The sequence below is a fragment of the Elephas maximus genome, chromosome 10 (genome assembly GCF_024166365.1).
Source record: "Elephas maximus indicus isolate mEleMax1 chromosome 10, mEleMax1 primary haplotype, whole genome shotgun sequence".
NCBI lineage: Eukaryota > Metazoa > Chordata > Mammalia > Proboscidea > Elephantidae > Elephas > Elephas maximus.
The window spans coordinates 14,267,824-14,289,720 of NC_064828.1; the positions used below are offsets into that span (position 1 = coordinate 14,267,824).

The window sequence follows — 21,897 nt, forward strand, 5'->3', positions numbered from 1 at the left end:
AAAGCTGGACAATGAATAAGGAAGACCGAAGAAGAACTGATGCCTTTGGATTATGGTGTTGGCAAACAATATTGAATACACCATGGACTGCCAAAAGAACGAACAAATCTGTCTTGGAAGAAGTGCGGCCAGAATGCTCCTTAGGGGCAAGGATGGCAAGACTGCGACTTACATACTTTGGACCTGTTGTCAGGAGGGATCAGTCCCTGGAGAAGGACATCATGCTTGGCAGAGTACAGGGTTGGCGGAAAACAGGAAGACCCTCAACGAGGTGCACTGACAGTGGCTGCAACAACGAGCTCAAGCATAACAACGATTGTAAGGATGGCTCAGGACCCGGCAGTGTTTCGTTCTGTTGTGCACAGGGTCGCTATGAGTCGGAACCGACTGACCGAACCTAACAACAACAAAGGTCGTGACTATTTCTGAAGAGCATCACTGAGGGGTGACGCCTGTTCTAACACCGATAAGGAGACACAAAAGCATTTGCGCTTGGCCGAGATTTCGGTCATCAAGTGTAAAGTCACCTCTTGGTCTGTCCTGAAACAGCTCTGGACTAGACAGAAGTGAATGCTCATCCTGCACTCCTCTCCTCCAACTCTGACTTAAAAGCAATTTCCTTAAATATTCTACATGCAAAGTTCTGCTTGAAAATTTCAGATTTTCTTTTAAAATAACTGTCAACTGTTAAGAAGCACATTAAAAATATCACTTCTCAAATTCACCAACAACATAAGGCAATTTTCTTCTACTTCTCTTACTGATCACCACTATTTACTTTGTGCTTTTCATCATTCTAAGAAGAACACCAATACAAGGAGAACGTGACCCACAGAGTCTAGTTCCTGACTGCATAGTGATTTTCCCCCCTAAGGAACTTCCTGGACATTCACTAGTCCATGTTCACATGTGAAGGACACATAGTTCTAGTTCAGTCTCCTTCAGATGGCAACGAATTACCTTTCTCCAAGTATCTGTAGATTTTCTTAGTCAATCTCTTACTTGTCTTTTATTTACACAGAACACTTACCCGTGTGAGAATGAGACTTTTGGAAACCTTGGAAGAATGAAGTAATCCCAGCGTGACCTTCAGTTTCTCAAAGAGATCCCTCATCTCGCCACGCCGCCTCCGCTCGTTGGCAGTGTGCGTCCGGCGGTAGTAAGCGAAAGCTTCTGCTTCTTTCTGTAGTTTATTGCTCCAGTAATCAGACTTCAGTTTCAGAGGAACTGGTGGGACCTGTCCCAACAGAGGATTGCCTCCTAGCCATCCTTCCCACCTGCCCCCCTCCTCCGCCCCAACTACACGGCGCTGTGTCAGACACGCACGTTCTGCTGTCTCCACCCTTCCAAGAGCCTCTCACCTGGTCACCTCACCACCAGCCCATCCTCCCTCCAAACCTAACCTCGAGGACGCCAACAGTGCAAGTTCTAACCCATGCCAACGTGATCACACTGCTTTCCAGCTCAGATTCTGGAGGTTCTCTCAAATGTGGAAGAATTGGGGGGGGGGGGTTCCTAAGAAAGCTTATTCGATACAATTTATCATTTTGAAAAACTTGTCTTGATACAAATCATATGGAAAAAAAAAATCAACAAAATCTTGACTGGTGGACAATAGGTTAAAAAAAAAAAAACAACTTTAAATGATGTAAGACCATTTGCAATTTGGTAAAGGATCAACAGCCACTCTTCCTGAAGTACCTTTCTCTCCAACCACGTCTAACCACTAGCAGTTCCCCAACGCCCACCGCACAACCGCACAGCTCCCCTGACTGCAAAGGCCGCCGCCCCGCACGCGCCCCTCCCCTTGTCCTCCATGACTTATTCACCACCTGAAACTCAAGCTTTGCCCCTTTCTGAGTAAAATATTTCTTGGCCCTCAGAAGGCCTTAGGCCTCCTTTTTCAATCTTTATTTCATTTTTTGAAGTTATTTCTCTCAAAGAAGTTACAGATACACATGGGTTTTAAAATACTGTGCCCTGCACCTGTACCTAGATCCTCAGAAACAACCACTTTTTCATTCTTTTTGCTGCTTCTTCTGGTTCTTTGATCTATATCCTAAATCAGCAACAGCTTATTCTTTAAAACCTTAGATGCTATCTATTTACTTTGTGCTGAGCAGAGGTCTTAGCTCACTTACATGCTCTCTTACCCTACCCAACTCCCTCTTCCCAAGAGTCATAACAGGAATTTCAGTTCTGATGAAGCGCTCTGCAATCTGAAGCCATGTAATTCTACCTTCATTTCTCACTAAGGTAGAATCTCTTTGCTTTCCACTTTGAAGGATGAGGATTTTAGCATGCATATCCTTCCCTGTTATTTCTTCTTTCTTCTTTTACCTCCAATTTGTCATTTGTACTTACGCATTTGTCAAGGCTGAAATTTAGTGTTCCGTGTTTTATTTATAGTTTAGGGAAGTTTTTTTTTTTAAAAGTCACCAACAGTGGCTACACTACTATGACACTGTGAACACTACTAATGGAAAGTGAAAAACATTTAGATTCTCTATCTTTTAGTTTCTTGGCTTTGTGTTTTGTTCCTGATGTTTCTCCTTTTTTTCCCTACATCGTTTGCCTTTATCCTAACCCTGTTAATTAGTACCCAAAAATTCTTATGCAAATCATTATCTTTCTGAAGTTCAAAGCCATTGTGCTCAAGGAGAGTGCATTAACGGTCTGGGAGAGTAGAAGACACAGTAAGACAGACCACCACCCCAGCTAACACAGCAAACACTGTAAATAATCTGCATGCGATAATTATGGTACATTGATAAACAAGAAAATCTAAGTAAGTTACTATGAAGATTCTTGTTACATCTGAAAAATGTTTTCGGATGAATTTAAAATTAAAAAAAAAAAATACAGTGATATATGCAAAATGATTACAGCCATGCAGATATGGATCATATGATCCCAAAACCAGATCAAAGGGAAAACCAATCATCCTGTGGTTTTTGGAAACATCTGAACATCACTCTCCTCCTCAACTCAACCACCATCGTTGCTTTATCTCTTAGAATAACAGGTGAAAAATGTTTTAAACAATGGAACTCTCTTCCATTCCCCATGTTAGAAAGGATAAAAAGAAAACCTTAATTTTGCTGCCATGGTATCATACACCTAATACGTTAATAGAATTAAAGAAGGTTTATAATCTCATGCCTCCTTGAATTGCTAGCCTTCACTACAGAGAGTAATGAATATTTTAGGTCATGGAAAACCATGAGCTTAGGCAAGGAAGAAAGCCACCTTGTTTTACGTCAAATCATTACATTACAGGGTTAGTTTTCAAATAAGCACACCAATTTTTAAACATTTTTATAAATTCCATATCCATTTTAATCCCTCCAGATTATTCGACTGCTTGGGGGGAGTACTAGACTTGAGAAGGGGGAAAAGAAGCTGTAATAGCATAATTTCATTAAGGAAAAAAAGCAGATTATATTAACTTGCTGGTAAAAAATAATCCTGAAAAAAATCATAGCTAATGTTGTTTTAACCCTAAAGACAATATTATCTATTTTATTAAATGTGTTAATTATCCATTAAATATATTATAAATACCTTTCGGCTCCTTTCAGCACCTTTTTCATCTGCAGAGACATGGGTATGACACCTAGAAAAAAAGACCATGATTTCCAATGCCTTACTGAAATTCGATAATCAAAGACCAATTTCACAACCAAATCATTCCCCTAAGACACACCTAGCTTCTTTTCCCTAAGATCCAATATACCACCTGCCTTCAATTTGATTCTGAGTCAAGGTGAGCTGACCCTATGTGTATCAGAGTACAACTGTGCTCCATAGGGTTTTCAGTGGCTGATTTTTCAGAAGTAGACCACCAGGCCTTTTCAGAGGCACCTCTGCGTGAACATGAACCTCCAACCTTTTGGTTAGCAGCCAAATACATTACCCAGGGACTCCAAGATCCACTATATGGCCATATTATTTATTCAACAGCATGAATTCTTTTTTCCTCTAAGAAAAGTGTCCAAGTAATCCCCAAAAAGTAAATTACTTTTTTCAATCATGAAGTATTTCAGACACATAAAACTGTACAGATAAATATATAATGAACACCCAGGTATCTGCTACCCAGCTTGAGAACAGAACAACTCAAAGACAGATGAGATCTTAAGTGAAGCCTACCGAATCACATTCCTTTCTTTCCTTCTCAGAGGTAAACACTCCAGAGTAAGTTTACCATGAACATCTTTACACTTTTACTAGGAATGTATGATGTACTTCCCTAAACAAAAATCACTACTTAGCATTTTTAACATTATTATACTGTCTGTATCTTTCTGCTCCTGATTTGTTTCATTCAATATTACATCTGAAGTATGTCGATACTTATAGCTCAATCACTCTAACTCCTATATAGTATTCCGCCATATGAATTTTCCAATTATTTCTTTTGGCCAAATGTTAGTAATAATTTGTTTCCCAATTTTCACAATGACAAACAATTGCTGCAATGGGTAGTCCCACACATAACCCCTTGTACATAAGTATCAGCTTTTCTAGGTGATACCCAGGAGCAGTATTGCTGGCTGAGAGAAAGGCATTTGCATCTTCAACGGTAACAGGTGTCCAAGGCTCTCCACAGTGGTTATAACAAGGGCAGTAGGTGAGAGTTCCCATAGCTCCACACCTAGGTAGCTAACAGTACTATCAAAAACATCTCCATTTTTTGCCAGTCTTGTAAGTGTGAACTGGTCGAGTCACTGTAGTTTTAATTTGCATTTCCCCAATTAGTTGTGAGGCTGAAAATCTTTTCTTGTGTTTACTGGCCTTCCAGGTTTCCATGTGAACTGTCTGATAACCATTACATACTTTCCTTCTAGGTCATCTCTTTATTGATTTGTAACATTTGTTTCATACGCTTATACTAATCCTTTGTCAGTTGTACGTAGTGTATATACTTTCCTTATAGTCTGAGTTTGTCTTTTCACTGTTTTCATGGTGCTCCGATGGAACAGAAATTTTTATTTTACTTTTGAATAATCTATTCTTTTATAGTTTATGCTCTTCATGTTTGCTATACTTGGACCTTTATTATTCCAATCTATTAACATGGCATCTCTCCATTTATTGCGTTCTTCAATGTTTTTCAAAGTCTTACACAGCTTTTATTATTCTTAGTTCTTCCCTGTTATTATTATAATTTTTTTTTTTTTTAGATTACAATTTTCTGCTTGTTGCTATTGTTTAGCAACTCAATTGTACTATGTTGTGTGCAGTTGAATCGATTCCAGCTTATAGCAACTGAAACCCTGCGGTCTCCTGAGCTGTATCTCTATGGGAGCAGATCGCCAGGTCTTTTCTCCTGCAGAGCCACTGGTGGTTTCGAGCTGCCAACCTTTAGGTTAGCAGCCGAGCGCTTAACCACTGTGCCACCACGGCTTCTTTAATTTCAGTATACTGAATTTATATCTAATAATACTGCTGAACTTATTAAGTCTAATTAAGTTTCTAAGGGATTTAAACTCTTTCGAGCTTAACCAGTGTGTGAAAAGTTCTGGAGTAAGAGAACTACTAGTTCTATTTCCCTCTCTTAATAGACGTCCCCAGCATTCAGAGGGATGAATGACTTTCTCAACTCATTGCCATTTTCTACGATGATTAATGAAGTAACAGGTAAAGCACAATGTCTGGCACAAAGTAAGAACTCACCATCCTTCACCTCTCTCTTTAACATCCCAACCCCTATTCAATACAAGAAACAGAAAATGGAATAAACTGTCCTAAGCAAGTCCTCATGCTATGTTTTCATCTCCTCGGAGAAACAGGTAGGAAAACTGTCCTACTTATCTCTCACCTGTTCAACCAGTAATCAAGTTTAGATTTAATGCCTTATCCTTAAAAGAGGAGTTTTTTTTTGTTTGTTTTAGTAGCCCACTATGTCAGTTATTATGCCAACTGCAAACATTATTTAACATCCAAATGGGCATATCTTTCCCATTACATAAAGAACCTGAGGCTCAGAGAGATAAAGGCTTGCCTGAGGTTAAATAGTCACAAAAACTAGCAAAGTGAGCATTTTAACCCCAGTTTGTCAGGTTCCAAAAGTATTTGTTATTCTCATTTATATACTGCCTTCCTAACAATAATCAAGGTAAGTTATTTACTTCTTAAATTCCAGTTCCTCCCCTCACTTACTAATCAGAAAAAAGCTAGAGGAATAAAGGAACCAGGTCAGTTATCCAGAGTTCCTAAACCGAACATTTAGTTTTGTTTCCGGCTTAAAAAAAAAAAAAAAAATCACAAGAGAAGTAAGACTGACGGCTGTTTAGAAGACAGCATATGGGCAGCTGTGGGCTTCATGTAGCCAATCATCTCCTCTGAGAGCTCTTCCACAGTCTCAATGTCCACTTGCTCTTCGTCATCCTCAAGGTAGTCTACACAATGATTCTGCAATAAATCATTATGACAGTAAACCATATATTGGGAAGCAAGCAAATCTAAATGTTTCAACTGAATGCCCCCCTTATAAAACCAACCAGTGCGAACACTGATCTTATACCACGAATACGGATAACCCTAAACATGTTAATCCTAAGAAGGAATTATGTCAGAAAGACAATGTATAATTAGAGTTAAGTGCCAGGAACTACATTGTAAGTCACGGATATTAGCCAGAGCTCACTTATGCTGATTCAAGTCCCCAAAGGGCTGCACTGATGCTTTAGTGTCATTTCTGGTGGACAAAACTCAGGTACGAAAATATTAAGGCTGTTATGAATCTTAAAATCAAACAGCAGTAAAATAAAATTTGGTGGCGGGGGGGAAGGCGGGAAGGAGAAAAATGTCAGGTTCTATTTTAAGGGCACTTCACCACTAACATCCTATCAGACTCCCACAAAATCAACTGTGTTAACATATTCAAGGCAGATATGGAAATGAGGTTCTCCTAAGTCTCTCAAACCCAAAGAAATGAGAGCTTTTGAAGAATTTCAGATTTCAAAAGAAACCCAGGCTTGCTGAATTTTCTTATTATACCAAAAAATGAGTCAATCAGTAAGCATTTATTGAGCACCTGTCACAGAAAACCACTGTGTATTTTATATAACAGTAGAATTATACTGATGTATGGGGTGTGCAGATATTTTTAAGTCCATGTTTAAAACTAGCATTTACTACGCCAGAAACTAAACAGGGGCTGCGTTAACTATAATCCTACTACCATACCACAGAAGCTCAATTCAAAATGAAGTATCTCAATCAGTTGTCTTATTAATTCTATGTTTAAACTTGTTGGAAAAATTACTTACCCCTGAATTAAAGGCTCCACAAGGCTGACAGACACTAAATGCAAGCTACTGAACCCTAGCTTCCTTGATTACACTTTTGTTCCCCCGCCCCAATTTAAGTACTTTACTTCTATTCAGTCACCAAAACCCAATGACCAAACAGCTACAAATACATTCTAAAGGTCAGGTTCTCTGACTATCCTTTTATATCCCAGTCACAAAATAACTCTTACATTAACTATCTTATCTAGCAGTCTTGGACATATTTCATAAATTGAAGATAATCCAAGTAACAGTTTCAAGAGTAATGGCAAAAGATGCATTAAAATAATGTATATTAAAATTAACTTAGGAAACCAAATCAACAGAGCCCCAACAGAATCTAAAAGCAAAGACTGTGAATAGTAATATAAGTAGCCCAAGCCCAGTGCCATCGAGTCGATTCCAACTCATAGCGACCCTATAGGACAGAGTAGAACTGCCCCATAGAGTTTCAGAGGAGCGCCTGGCGGATTCGAAATGCCGACCCTTTGGTTACAGCAGCCATAGCACTTAACCACTAAGAGGCTATACAATATTTAAGCTGAAGAATGTTTGCCTGCGGTATGGTTTTAACTGCAGGCTTTGTAAGTACCATCCAATAACCTTCACAACAACAGAAGATTTAAATGAAGGGGACTAAAACAACCAGTGGTGTGACAATCTGTGTAGATTATCTGCTCCTATAGACAGGGGACACAGTTTAGATTTAAGGGTACCCCACAAGGTAGCTAGTTATGGTCTCCCTATGTTTTACATTAGACCTTACATCAAGAGCTGGCAAACTACAGCCTGCTGCCTGCTATTGAAAATAAAGTTTTAGTGGAACACTGCCATGCTCACTCATTTATACGTGAGCAACTGAATAGCTGCAACAATGATCCACGTGCCTGCAAAGTCCAAAATATTTACTATCTGGCCCTTTACAGAAAAAGTTTGCCCAACTCCTGCCCTGTATCATACCTGGCCCTCAGTTACTTATTCAGTAAATACAACCCTCAATAGGAAGTCTAGTTAAACAGCTTCAGAAAAATTTTTTAAAAATCCCTTAAGGGTCATATTACAAAAGAAGATGACCAAAGTTCTAAAGACTGAATGTTAATTATATAGGATAATTAGAAAGCAACTCACAACAGGATTATATTAAAATATTAGTATTTTCCAGCTTTTCTCCAAAAAGAAAAACTTCTCTCTAAATGCAGGTAGAGAAGTCCTCTTTCAGTTCTAAAGTCACCCATTTCCTATTTAATTTATCTATCAGATAAGCTGTAAAATCACCTCTCACAGAAAATGCCACAAAAACTGCCTCAGGCCAAAGGGGAGTAGTGGTTTCTGGGTTTCTTTGTTTAAATACAACTTGAAAGGGATTCTCAAGAACTATCCCCCAACGGCTTAAGCCAATCTACCCATATCATCAGACAAGTCTCAAAATATAATACAAGCTCAATAAATGCTGCCTGACTGATGACACAGCCTAAAAAACTACCAAGTCACTTAACTGGGATTTAAACCTGGCACCTGATTGAACGTATTAGTTCTTTGTGATCTTCTAGAAAAGTTACTTCTAACAAATCCCTTAAATCCTTGAAGTTTCAGTCAGAATAAAAACGAGCTCACCACCTTTTCTACATCATCAACCTCCTCACTCTGGTAGTCAGAAACCACATCCACAATCTCATCAATAGAATCATCGGTTTTCTCATTCTCATCTTCCTCATCCTCCTCTTCCAAGTCCACAATAGTGAAGTCAGTACTGCTTCTCCCACCCTTCTTCTCTTGCTTTGGTTGTATGTGTTCTCCTGGTAGCAATAAGTGACCCTGAAAATGTCCATCCCCTCTACTGCCTTTGGTAGCTCTCCTCGGAACTATGGAAAAGGCTGTAGGATTAGAAATCCTACTCCGAGAATCACATTCAGTTTTTAAAACTCTGGAATCCTCAGTAGTTCCACTTTTCCCAAGTAAATCAGAGATGCCTTGTTCTTGTTGAAACACGTTTGAGTTCTCCTGACACGTCTTTGTTTCTTTAATTAACTGGTCATCTGCCTCTTTCTTACATTCCTGAGGAGTTCCAACACACTTCGGGGTCAAAGGGCCCTTCAGGTGTTTTCTCCATCTCTCTCTAATACTGTCCTCCACAGAGTTGCCACATCCCTTCTCCTTGGCCTCTGGCTGTGGATTAAACTGCTTCTCCCCAGTGCTGCTCCCTGGTAATTCAAGTTTACTTTCTTCCTTAGAGATGATTAGAAATTCACTTGGTTTTTCCTCTGGACTGTCTAATACGGTCTGCTGTTCCACCTTCACACCACCAATGTTTTTAAGCTGTACATTGCTTTCACTTTGGACTGTCGTATTACCAGCTTTTTCAGAAATGGTCTTAACTTCTAGAATAGCCTGTTTTTCTTTGGAACTGTTGTGACCCCGAGGCCCACCCTCTTCACTGACATCTTTGTAGTCTTCACCTGGGTGTGACCCAGTGATACAGGAGCGCTCAGAAGGTATGGCACTTGTGCAATCTTCTTCTGTAACAGATTCTTCATCAAAATGATCACCCCCATCTTTCAAGGGATTATTCAGGGTTTCTTCTGAGGCAGTAGCTCCTGAGTTTGGGCTTATTACATTAGCCTCAGGGTCTACAGCGTCTTCTTCTGACTGCACAGCCTTCTTAGTTTCCTGCTCTCTTAAAGAGCTTGTTTCATTTTTCTGATCTGCACTGTGGGATTCTCTCTTCATCTGCAGGGAAGCGACATGTTGAAGAATGGAGCTGGGAACAGGCTTTTGTCCTGGGAGCTGCAATAATGCAAAACTGCCAGACTGGAGAGGAACAAGACTGGCTGTGCCAACAGGCTGCCCTCCTGAGCTACAGGTTATTTTGGTTTCAGAGCCTGTTTTACTTGCAAAGTTCTGTGGTTCAGGAGGAGAAATCCTCAGAGTCAAAGTACCAGCCTGGGAAACAAAACTAGATCCAGAGGAAAGCAATGATGGTGCCTGAGTGATAACATTCACTGCTGGAGAAGACCCAACAGCCTGAATCACAGGGTTCACAACAGAGAAAGCAGAGGACGAAGCAGAAGATGGTGGCATCTCAGGTTTGGAAGGGGCAGGTAGCCGGATTCCCATCACAGACCCTGGTAAGACAAATACAAATTTAAGTCACCATTGCTCATATCAAGACTTCCAAAGCATGCTTTTCTTTTCGGACAAGTAACTAAGAGATTAAGATGACCAATCCTGCTGTTTTAACATGCCATATACCACACTACCAACTGTTTCTACAAAAGAAAACCTCATCACAAAGATCTCCAACATCATACCTGGGTTCCGAAACATGACAGGCTGTAAGTTTGGCTGAGTATTAGAGCCTCGAAGCTGATGCAAAGGGAGAAGCTGGACAATCTGCCCATTAGGGTGCCTGAACAGGTTCATTCCACTTGGGCTCCTGACAGGCTGCAAGACCATCCGCTGTCCCTGAAGTTGTGTGTTTGGGACAGGTCTAAGAGTAGGAGAGCCCTGCTGCACTGGAATCAACAATAATCGAGGTCCAGTACGTTTCAGTGTGTTAGGAGGGACCTGTGGAGTAGCCACTGGAATCTGAGGGGCATTTTCTGAAAAACAGGAAATGGAAACATGGTATCAGAATTCTCTTTTACACATGTACGAAAAAACTATTATGACATAGGATATGACCATGCTGCAGATAACTTCTAACCTGAATTGTAAAGCTGGCAAAATCTATTTAATAGTCCGATGGGTGAGAACAGTTTATTTTAAACCTAAGTGATTTAACCAGAGTGTGCTCGGTTTTACATTTAGAATGGTAACATTTTTAAAAGCATCAACTGTCAAGAGATGCATCTTTAGTGGGATGATGCTTCTGTCTAATGAAAACCACGGGCAGGCCTCTAAATCTGGATTCTCATTAAGGTTAGAGAGATCATTTTTATGACAAAATTCTCCTCCAATTTTAAATTGAATGGCTAGTAACACTTACTAGACTTCCACTCAAGTAAGATAAGGTCAAGGACTAAAAATCATGTATAAAAATTTCTTGGCTTTTAAAACTCACTGACAAATAACCAAAGTTTAAAGACTTGTAGAAATTATTTTTCAGAAGAAAAAAAAAAAATACACCCCCCCCCCCCCCCCCGCCACATGGAATGAAATTAAGAGACATCAAAGAAGCTGGGAAATAAAGCCTGGTTAGGAAGAGGCAAAAGATAATTTTAAAACAAACAGAAAAAGAGACATTTAATGCAGAAGATGTGAATTAAAAAATTTCAAAATATTAATAGTACCTAAAGATACACTTTAATATCTCAAAGAGATATTCAGAAATAGTAAAGACATAGGAAAAAATAAAACGAGTAACTCACAGATTTTTTTGGCCATGGGAATAAGGAGGTAGGAATAATATTAATAAGCATAAATGAGGATGGTGAGCTCACTTAACATTGTTAATAAAAACTTTCCATTAGTTTGTCACCAAATGGAAAAATCAACAAACCAACCAAACAAAAAAGTTCAGTTTAACATGTGACTTACTTTGAGACAGGCACTGGGCCTGTAAAACATACCAAATTTCTAAAAGGAAGACATGTTCAAAACATTTAGATGACAAAGAACTTTTATATAGAAGACCCATAACTACTTTTGAAAATGAAATAAAACACAAAGACCAAACTGTAAACAAAAATAGTGTGTGATTTAAATAAGAATAAAAGTCTAACCTATGTGAATTAAGAAACACGTTAGAACATTTTTAGTTTCTTGAACTTCTCAAATTAATTTTTAGTGAGTGATTCAAAACTAAATTACTTCAATTCTGAGAATGAAAGCAGACTCTAATATACACACTAAACATACACGTGATTGTTTATTAAATGTGGAAGAGGGGAAGGAGGGGAAAAAGAAGGGAAGTCAAATGAAAAAGCCACAGACATCTAAGTGCCTGAGCCAGGATCTTTGCGAACTGCGAACAAAATTACACGTGCTTCCTTGGAGTAGCAGTTATTGGACTCAGTGCCATTTGGAAAAGCGGGTAAGAAAATTTGTTAACAACACTAGTATTTCCTAACATGGTGCAGCAGAAGATAATTCTAGGTGGTACATGGATAAAGAATAACACTACATCTACATCGGAAGGTAATTTCCTTTTCAATTTTAATCTTTTTATTATATTCAGGAGAAAGTATCAGTCTGTAATATTATATCTTTAATTAAAATGTCCAGCATTTTCTAGTTTTCATCATTAACTGAAAGAAAGCAAGTTACATGCCAAGAACATCCACTAGCTAGGTAGAATATAATAATATGGGTATGTTTCCAGTGTGTTTATTTATGGAGGTACCCTCTATCTTGGTAATACTGGTTTCCATTTAAAGTAATATTTTAAAAAATATATTTACGTAAACAAACGAGTTGATCTCAATAAAAATATTATGTGAATGATAGTATAGCTGGGACTCAAAGCAAGATACTTGAATGTATGCTCTGACTGAATCTGAGAAACAAAGAACTACAAAAATCTAAACTACTTTATAGTTTTATGACAGAATTAAGAATATAAGAAAGCTTGGAATCTGTTGTGTTTTACAACAGTTAAAACATAACAGATTCAATAAGAAATTAAAGCCGTTTCACCTCACTACCAAAACTCTAATCATTTCTTATGTATTTATGGGAAGAAGCAAAAGACAAACAACTTTAATATTGTGAAGCACTTTTTCTTTTACCAGAACTTCAAGTTATAAATTAATTCCCAAATCACTTCTTTGCTAAAAGACCTATGGGGATTTGAACCATGTCACTAAATGGAAAAATATTTAGTAGGAAAAATATCAATAGCCAAAACAGTTCCTGTAGGGTATTTATTTCTCCTCTAATCCTCAGAAGCATTACACCCTTTTCCACATTAATTCCCAAATGGACGAAAGAACCACTTACTTTACTCAGCTGCATTAGGATACAAAATTAGCGAAGTGCAGGCTATTCCTGCTTCAAATTCATTTAACCTAAGCTGACAAGAGAAAGAATTTAATTTTTACTAAAAAGTTCATAAATATACATGAAATATTCCAGTCCAAAACAATAAAATATGCTCCCTTATTTCCATTTCAATCAGCTCATGTATAGTAACTAAAAAGGGACGTTATGTAGGTACGACACAGGAGTTGTGTTGACTCATACATAAATTTTACTAGGCAAAAGGGGCTAGACTGGCAGCAGGACAATTTTAATCTTCAGCAAGAAATAGAAAAGCCTTCGGCTCAGCTGCAGCACAGGTCATCTCTTTTTTAATTAAAAAGCAAAAAACAAACAAACAAATGACAGGGCACCTGCACTCATGGGTCCCTCCTCAAAGACGTGCACCCCAAGCTTCGTGCGGGTCTCCGTACGTGGCAGGCTGTGCTTCCCCCGTGCCCACCTTGGCAACCACTCCACGCCTCAGAGCTCCACTTCCACATGCATTAGCTCAGCATCCTCAGCCAGCACTGCCATTCTACTGTTTTTAATAGCCCTTGAGGCAACCTCCAGCCCCACTAAACTGTCTGCCAAGGCTGTTCAAGTCACCTCCCAAGGTACCAGTTATCGTTGGCACCACTGCTCTGGTAACAAACTCGCACAGATTTGTAGTGATTTGTCCTAACTCTATAATAACCATGAGTTCTACTGTCTTTAGTGTTCATTTTTGCAAAACGCCAAGGTTTTCAGGAATACATGAATCATGCCACAGGAGAAACACCTACACTATTATCCTGCTTTATCTATAATCCTATCACAACCACAAAGTTATATAAATAGCTATATAGTAAAGCAGCTAAGAACATCTAGGCCTTACCTGGTCTCTGGCTCACTGGTGGACTCCCATTAATTCCCGAGAGTATAATAGGAACAGAGCCCAGAGATGAAGTTGGTGTGGTCACCATGGAGGAAGATGCAGCTGTGGTCACCACGACTATGGAGGTGGAGGCAGTGGAAGCAACAGGAAGAGTTATGGTTGGAGGAGATGCTACCAAAGACTTAGGAAAAGCAATTGAAGCCACAGGGGGAGTTATCCCAGTAGTTTTGGTAAGGTTCACAGTGGCTGTAGACTGGGTAGGTGTTATAGGGATGCTGGTATTAGTTTCAGAGACCTCAACAGCCCCTGCAGTGGTGGCACCAGAAGAATAAGTAGTTTCTTTAGCTCCCATGTCAGAAATAGCAGTCATAGGTGTCACGGAAGTAATGTTTTCTAAAAACACTTGAGGGGTGGTAGTAGTGACAGCAGCAGTCACAGGGCTGCACACCTGAACTGGCTCAGAAGAAACCACAGGTGTGACGACCATTACTGGAGAAGGTCTGATACTGAACTTCTGTGGCCCTGTCAGGGGTTGGGGTGTGCTAACTCCAGGTATCTTCTGCTGTAGGGCTCCAACTTTACTCATCACAAACTGTGTGAACACACCACCAGGAGAGGGTCGAGCCGCTGCAAATAAAAATTTGCAGGTCAAAAATCTTCAGTTCTCATATTTTATCCTCTTAGTGAATGTGTTTATCAACATTTATTGTGCACCACTGGGTCGATTTCTTACAGGTACTAGCTACCTGCATCATGTGTGCCAATTTCCACCCACAGAAATCAAACACTCCCCTCAACCCAAACCAAACCCTTATTAATTCTAACAAGAAAGGGATTAAAACGGGTGTTCCTACTAAAATTCTTTCGACTACGCAATATATTCAATTGCTAGGACACTAAAAAGACAATATACAGCAGCAAGTGACTTCATCACCTAAAACAGATGAAAGAAAGTAAAAAGGAGATTTTTTTCCCAAAGTTAATTTTTAAATTTGTTCTCAGCACTTCCTCCTGCCCCAGCACCTCCACCTCTTTATTACTGTTCTCTTATGAGACAGTTAAGTTTCGTATATTCCTAAATTGTACACATTTTTTAAAAGGGAGGAGGACAGGAATGCTCTTAAAAAAAATCACCAGTTAAAGATGCTTAAAAAAAAAAGTAAAATGGGTTCTTTTTCAGGCATACAGTGCCTATTCTTGACCTTCATACAACTTGAGCTTTCAGCCAGAGATTTCAGTTTTCTATTACATGAGTAAGAATCCAGCAATCTGCAACTTTACTTAACATTCCTATATAGATTTGAAACAACAAAAAGAAGAGTTCAATAAATCAATTGTAAAGATACTCTCAATGCTAAAACACAAATACTTTAAGGAGGTAATTTATTACACACACTGGTACTGAAATGCCAAGGAAAGAAAGAGGTTTTCATTCACAGATCAGGGATGAAGAAAACAAAGCAATGTTGCCAAAATTACATTTTACGAGAGCCTTCTACCTTAAGCCTACACTAACTCAATCCACTGTGATTTTGCTAGCTCCTCGGTTTTATCAGTTCAAGGAACACACACATGACCGGTGCCAAAACACCAGTCCTCATACAAAAACCTCAACCAGGGTTAAGTATTTGGAACATAATATTTCTTCTCTTTTTAAAAACAAAATTAAAAACCTAAGTTTTTTCTGCATGGAAAAAACCAATCTAAAAGCCTGGAAAATAATAACTGTAAAACTAAGTAGAATTCAACTTATCTAGTAACGTGTTACCAAAAAATTAAAAAATTTAAGACACCAAGAAAAGTCCCAAATTCTGTATTTCTCTAATGTTTATACCTGTACTCACTGACCCAGGACCAAGTCACAGGCTCTTCCAAAACATATGGACACTCCAACTTACCAATCGGCCTTTTTGCCGGGACAAACGCCTTCGGATTCTTCCCAGGGCGATTTGATGTAGTGCTGGAGGAGGATGTCGTTTTGGAATTGGATGTTGAAGGCAACAGGGTGCGTGGTTTCCTGGATGCAGCCACGTTGGCATTGGATGCTACCTTGGAGATGACAGTACTGAGGGTTGAGAGGTCCAGGACTGAGGGTCGCAACCTGCCTGTGATATAAGCAGCTAGCCTATTGGCTGGATGCAATGCCCCCATCTGTCCCAATAGCAACTTAGCCTGCGGGTAACTCTTACCATTAACCTGAAACAAGTGGCAAAGAGAAATTCTGTAAAGATAAAGTTCTCTTGCTAACTCCTCTCCCTTGACAGGGGTTTCTTTCATTTTTACAAGGCTTCAAAAGTCCATTTTTCAGATTTAAAAGGGAAAAAGAAATAAACTTTTCCCATTCAGGATAATCTGAGTAATTAAGAGATGGGGAAAAAAAAATGCTGCCAGCTCATATGCTAAACTAATGTCATCTTTATTTATTTAGTTTGGGCACAGAGAATCTTAGAAATTTATCATTTCTGCATCACAGACATGTGAAAGATGCTGTCAAATCTAAAGAACCATTCAATTGTTTTGTCATGAGCAATTCTGGTTAGGCTATTAACAATCACCAGCAAACGTAAAGAACTGTGTTCCACAGGATCCCTCTGGCAAGACCAGAGAGACCTAATGAAGCCCTCTCACAAACGGTCCTTTTAAGCACTCTTCATATTTGAAAAATACATGATGAATCCAGTTTAAGCTCTAAGACAATCACTGTTACAATAACCTAAGCAACAAAGTCACCTAGTTTTCAATTTTGAAAAGACTTAACTTTGAAGACATTGTCTTCATCTCTTGGAAAGACCTTGGGCTGGAGATAAATGCTAGTAGAAACTCATTCTAATTCTAGAAGTAGTCACTAAGCTGCCAGAAGAAAGTGAACCAATTAATCAGGTAGAGATTATCTCTACTGCCTCAGTTGATTAGATGGCCCATCTTGGACAGCAGCATAGTTTAAAAAAAAAACAAACCTACTTAAGTTTTTTACTCATTCTCTAGGTCATATTGATGAGGGACTAGATAAATACTTTGCTGTGCCCCCTCTTCATCATTTAAAAAGGTAAGGAGGGAATAAGGAATAGAAAATTCTTACTCTCCAAATTAACGAGGAATTCAGGAGAAAAAGAGCTACAGCAAGCCACTTAATCTTCAGAAACATGTGACAAAATTACTCTTTGCTACTTAAGTGAAATTATGATTAAGCCTAGAAAGATCAGGGATAGCTTTGCCTTGAGTTTGATACAACGAATGAGATCTTTCCATTCTAAAGTAAACTTTATGGTAGTTTTTCAAGCTATATGGAGTCCAGGTCAGATATCTCTACCTGCTCCTTTGGGACTCACTCTGATGACTACTCAGCAGCTTCCGCAAAGTCTGTACTACAATGGCCTGACTGCTTATGCAAGTTCACGTTCTATGGTGGCTTTGTCAGTCCTGGGCAAGACAGGAGAACACAAAATTTCCAAGCCTAAATTTCAGGAGACCTGGTCTCATGATCTCAGGAAGTCTCCGTTTTCAAAGTACCAATCAATAAATGGGTAAGGTGGAAAACACAACTCTCCTCACCATTAAGAGTTTAAGAAATACCAATAAAGGCCACCACACAGCACCAGCTATGTTAAGTCATCAGTCATGCTATTAATGGAGAAATTCTTAACTTGGAAAAGCAGTCAAGCTAACAGTCAACTAACCTTGACAATAATATCAGAGACTTCTACACATGTGCTACCCTGATATAAAAGTGCATTTAACATTATTGAGCAAAAGGAGAACACTGTTTTGACTATGACTTACAATTCAATTCAGGAGCTTCTCTTTACAAATGACTTTCTAGATGCCAGTGTAATTTCACTATTATAATCTGTCTATATTACTAAGCAGCAATGATAGACCTATTTGTCCCAAAATAATGATCATATTGGCAAAAACCATATAAATCAAATAAAGGAAAAACAATTAAGAAAATCAGAAATTGTTAAAGAGGATTTTAAAATCTCATGTATTTAAATAAGACCTTATTAAACTGAAAGCTTTCCCAAGTTTCACACGTGTACTGCCTACCTTAGAGTCAGTTCCACCTTCCCTTTACTGCCCACACCTAACATCCATAGATGGGTTTAGAAAAAGATACAGTTCTCTACCAATGGCAGAATCCAAGAACTAGACTAAATCCCTAACTATCCTTACTTAGTTGTCAAAGTATCACCAGAGCCAGGCATAAAGTTTAAGGAGAGCAACTTTCTGGAAGACTAGAAAGAAAATTATAAGCTAATATGAGGCTCCACATGATATAAAGCCCACAAGGGGCTCTGAAATCTAAAAATGTTACCTAAGTATAAAAAGATGCTATACCCAGATTAAAGATAATTCTCACCTGGATAAGCCCAGATGTGCTTGAACTGGGTTTACGTTTATAGGCCACAAGCTTCCCTGCAGGAGAAAGCCCTGCATAAAAAGGCAGACCTTTGCCTCCATGCAATCTTTCCCTCACTGAATCCAGGGCATCTGTCTGCATAGAAGTGAGATCATCCATTTTCCCAAGGGATAATGGACCATCAGGAGTCTCTGATTCAGATTTCTCAGCCATATCATCTTGGTCTTGACATGATGGCATAGAGATTTTCACACGAGAAGAATAAACAGGAGGGTTCTTCTCACCCCGGCTCTTTCGCTGAGAAGCCAACTCAATGATGAAGCTGCCCACCTTAAGTGATTGTGGCATGCTGCTATTGATGTGCTGGGATAAGATGCTCAAAATCTTGTTGCGATCCTCCTCCCAGTTGCAGTCCGAGATGATCTCTATCAGTTTGGTGGGACCGCCAGGTGACTTCTGATGCATGTAGGAGGTAGAAGAGGACTCACCCTCATTGCAGGACGACTTCCAGCTCTTTTCTGATCAAGAATTGAAAGATATTTCTGCATCATAGTACTGTAATAAACTTTGAACGATTTTTATTTTTCCTCAGTCCTCAGAAAAGTGCCAGGGGCAAAAAAACTCAACAGTTACTCAGTGTCCCATTTCCATATACTCTCTGACAGTCTAATATATAGCTTAATACTCACAATTTGGGTGTTTTCCAGGAAGAAGAAAGATCCCAGATAATCAGACTACATTAGCATTCACAATCCTGCTAACTGGGCCCTCTAATAAGCAGAGGAGTGGGGTCTCTCAAGACTGCTCTAAAAAAAACTTACTTTGCAAACCAAGCATGACCATAACCAAGGCTAAGCTTGTTTGGTATAGCTTAGTACTGTGCTATCCATGTATGCAAGGCGAAGATACTGGAAAATGCTTTGTAACACATGAAGGGTAGAGTCAGTCCTAAAGAACAGCAAGATAGTGTTCTGGTTTTAAAAAAAAAAGTATACTGTACCTCTAGTTTCTACACTACATACCTCTGAAATACTTATGTGCTTCTATATATGACTGCTCGATTCTTTAATGTGTATCGAATCACTCATCGCCCCAGTGCATTTACATCCATGGCAACACATTACATAGATATGTATTTCACTACCCATTACCATCAAGTCAATTCTGACTCATAGGGACCCTACAGGACAGAGGACTGCCTCCTAGGGTTTCCAAGGCTGTAATGTTTACAGAAGCAGACTGCCACATCTTTCACCTGTGGAGTGGCTGGTGGGTTAGAACCACTGACGTTATGGTTAACAGCTGAGCGCTTAACCACTGTGCCACCAGGGCTCCATATATACTTCACTTGACACCTAGATTTCTACAGCAAGCTTCCCAACCAATGTGCTACAATTACAGGTGTGCCAAGATACCGACCCTGTCAGCCCTCAGGGCTCGGCCCTTCAGGATGACCCTGTTCTCTCAGGCAGGTTACCTCCATCGTAGCAGTCTCCCTCACTTACCTCCGTGTGTTATAGAATCATCATCATTTTCTACGTAGGCCATGACATTAAAAAAATGTTGGGAAGCACTGTTGCTTAAGTGTCAGAAGTTTTAAGCAAACCAAAAACAAACAGGTAACTCCCTGGTCACTACCTCTCATCATAGTAATTCTGGCAGTAGTCTCTGCTGGATAAACCAGTGAAATTCCTTTCTCGCTCTACATTTCTCCAATGGTGGCAGCTACTAAAACCTGAGGTAAAATTACAGCAAGCACTGATGCCAATATTGCCAGGTTTGGATAGAGGTTATGAAAAAAAATCACTGACTTATCCTTGCAACCACATACCACATCAACAAGAATGAATTTTATTTTTTAGAACAGGAGTGTTAAACAGACCAAGTAATGGGAAAACACTTTTACCTACTGTCTCTGTTTTTACGGGAAGTTAGAAACAGGGTAGATAAACATATTCGGAATTGGTGCTTTGGGTTTCCGTCACTATTACTACAATCTGTACCTCCGTGAAGACTATCAAATTACACAACCCAACTTTCACCCTGACCTTGCGATTTATCAGAATCATTCTCCAGGTCGCCGGTGACTTGTTTCAAGGGCTGCTGCTCACAATCAGGTTCCTAAAGAGAACGACACAGAAACATTTCAATTTAACACATATTCACCATCTACAGAGACTGGGACATGAGCCGTTAAACTTCTAAAAGGAGCTTAAATCATTCGAATGATTACGAAGTCAACAACTTCACATTTGCACATACAACTGCACTGCTATCATATTATATACAATTCTGGTCAAAAATAAGTAGACTTGTTTTGCTAATGTTCTTAATAGTGACTGAGTCACCAAGAAAAGGATTACATTGGATTTTTAGTGTATTCTAGTAAAGAAGGCAAAATGTTTGATGTTTACCAGGACAAGCTTCAGTTAATTAGAAAATTCACCCATGTGGAAAGATGCAAACCCTAATAATTACAGGTAACTGATTTAATTAAACCCAGAAACTTTTTTTTAAATTACTCCGGGGTTGGAAAGAGTGACACTCTTTAAAAACAGTATAACCTTAAGCGACAGAGCTCTAGAATAGGAATGTAGAGAAACAGATAAACTGATACACACGTCATGTAATCCTTCTCTATGCCACAAGATTCTCAATTATTCTGAGAGTACAATGCAAATCCTAATTACCAGCAACAGGCAATTGGAAGGTACAGAGAGAAGCTACGCAACAAGTAATTCACCTTTGCACTATAGTTCTCAGGACTAGAACGGCATGAGCTCTGCTGCTGAAATGATGGGGGTGGGGATAGGGTTGGGGATGGTTGTCTCCGTTCCTCTTTTTTTCGTTCATACACTCGAACTCGGGCACAAGTCATCATACTCTCAAAGTACAAGTAGACTGGATCTTTGTCCTCTTCCCGAATCTGTAAGTTTCATACAACAAAACACTCTATATATTGGGAAGGGTCTCCTAGACTCAAAAACAACAAAAGGATGCTTAATCTTTGTTCCTATTACAACAGTTCAAATTTTTAAACGCAAACTTTACTGTGAAATACTGTGAGTACAGTCCATACGTGCTGAATTTTGGGGCAGTCAGGAAAGATTCTGGTTCTCTATGAAAATATTTCAGATCATACCAGAGCAATACTTCTCAAACTATCTGCAGTGAACAATGCATTTGTTAATTATCAGTCATAGGCTTTTGTAAAATACAATAAAAACAAACTACTAGGAAAACAAAAGAAAACACAAAGACATGTAAAATACAAAGCCAAGCTTTTAGATTAGACTAAACAGACATAAAATTACCCTATCAACTTGCTATAAAGGTTTCTACGTATTTACTCTTGCTTTCTGTACCTATCTCATCATAGATCAGTAACAGTCTGCAGACCAGAACTG

At 39.1% G+C, this 21,897-nt stretch overlaps 1 protein-coding gene across 19 annotated transcripts in view; it reads right to left on the bottom strand.

Annotated features, from left to right (window-relative positions):
* MGA (MAX dimerization protein MGA) overlaps positions 1–21,897 on the bottom strand; it is a 198,910-nt gene that overhangs the window by 7,561 nt on the left and 169,452 nt on the right. For 7 of the 19 annotated variants that reach the window (XM_049899694.1, XM_049899693.1, XM_049899695.1 and 4 more), the window contains exons 11-20: positions 21,234–21,416; positions 20,539–20,611; positions 18,491–19,008; positions 16,029–16,326; positions 14,131–14,757; positions 10,607–10,897; positions 8,916–10,420; positions 6,290–6,417; positions 3,565–3,616; positions 1,031–1,237 (exon numbers count right to left, since the gene is read on the bottom strand). In XM_049899694.1, the coding sequence (XP_049755651.1) occupies positions 1,031–1,237; positions 3,565–3,616; positions 6,290–6,417; positions 8,916–10,420; positions 10,607–10,897; positions 14,131–14,757; positions 16,029–16,326; positions 18,491–19,008; positions 20,539–20,611; positions 21,234–21,416 (3,882 nt within the window). Of the gene's footprint in view, positions 1–1,030; positions 1,238–3,564; positions 3,617–6,289; positions 6,418–8,915; positions 10,421–10,606; positions 10,898–14,130; positions 14,758–16,028; positions 16,327–18,490; positions 19,009–20,538; positions 20,612–21,233; positions 21,417–21,897 lie in introns of those variants that run through there. The other 12 variants (XM_049899699.1, XM_049899701.1, XM_049899703.1 and 9 more) reach the window with 11 other exon arrangements.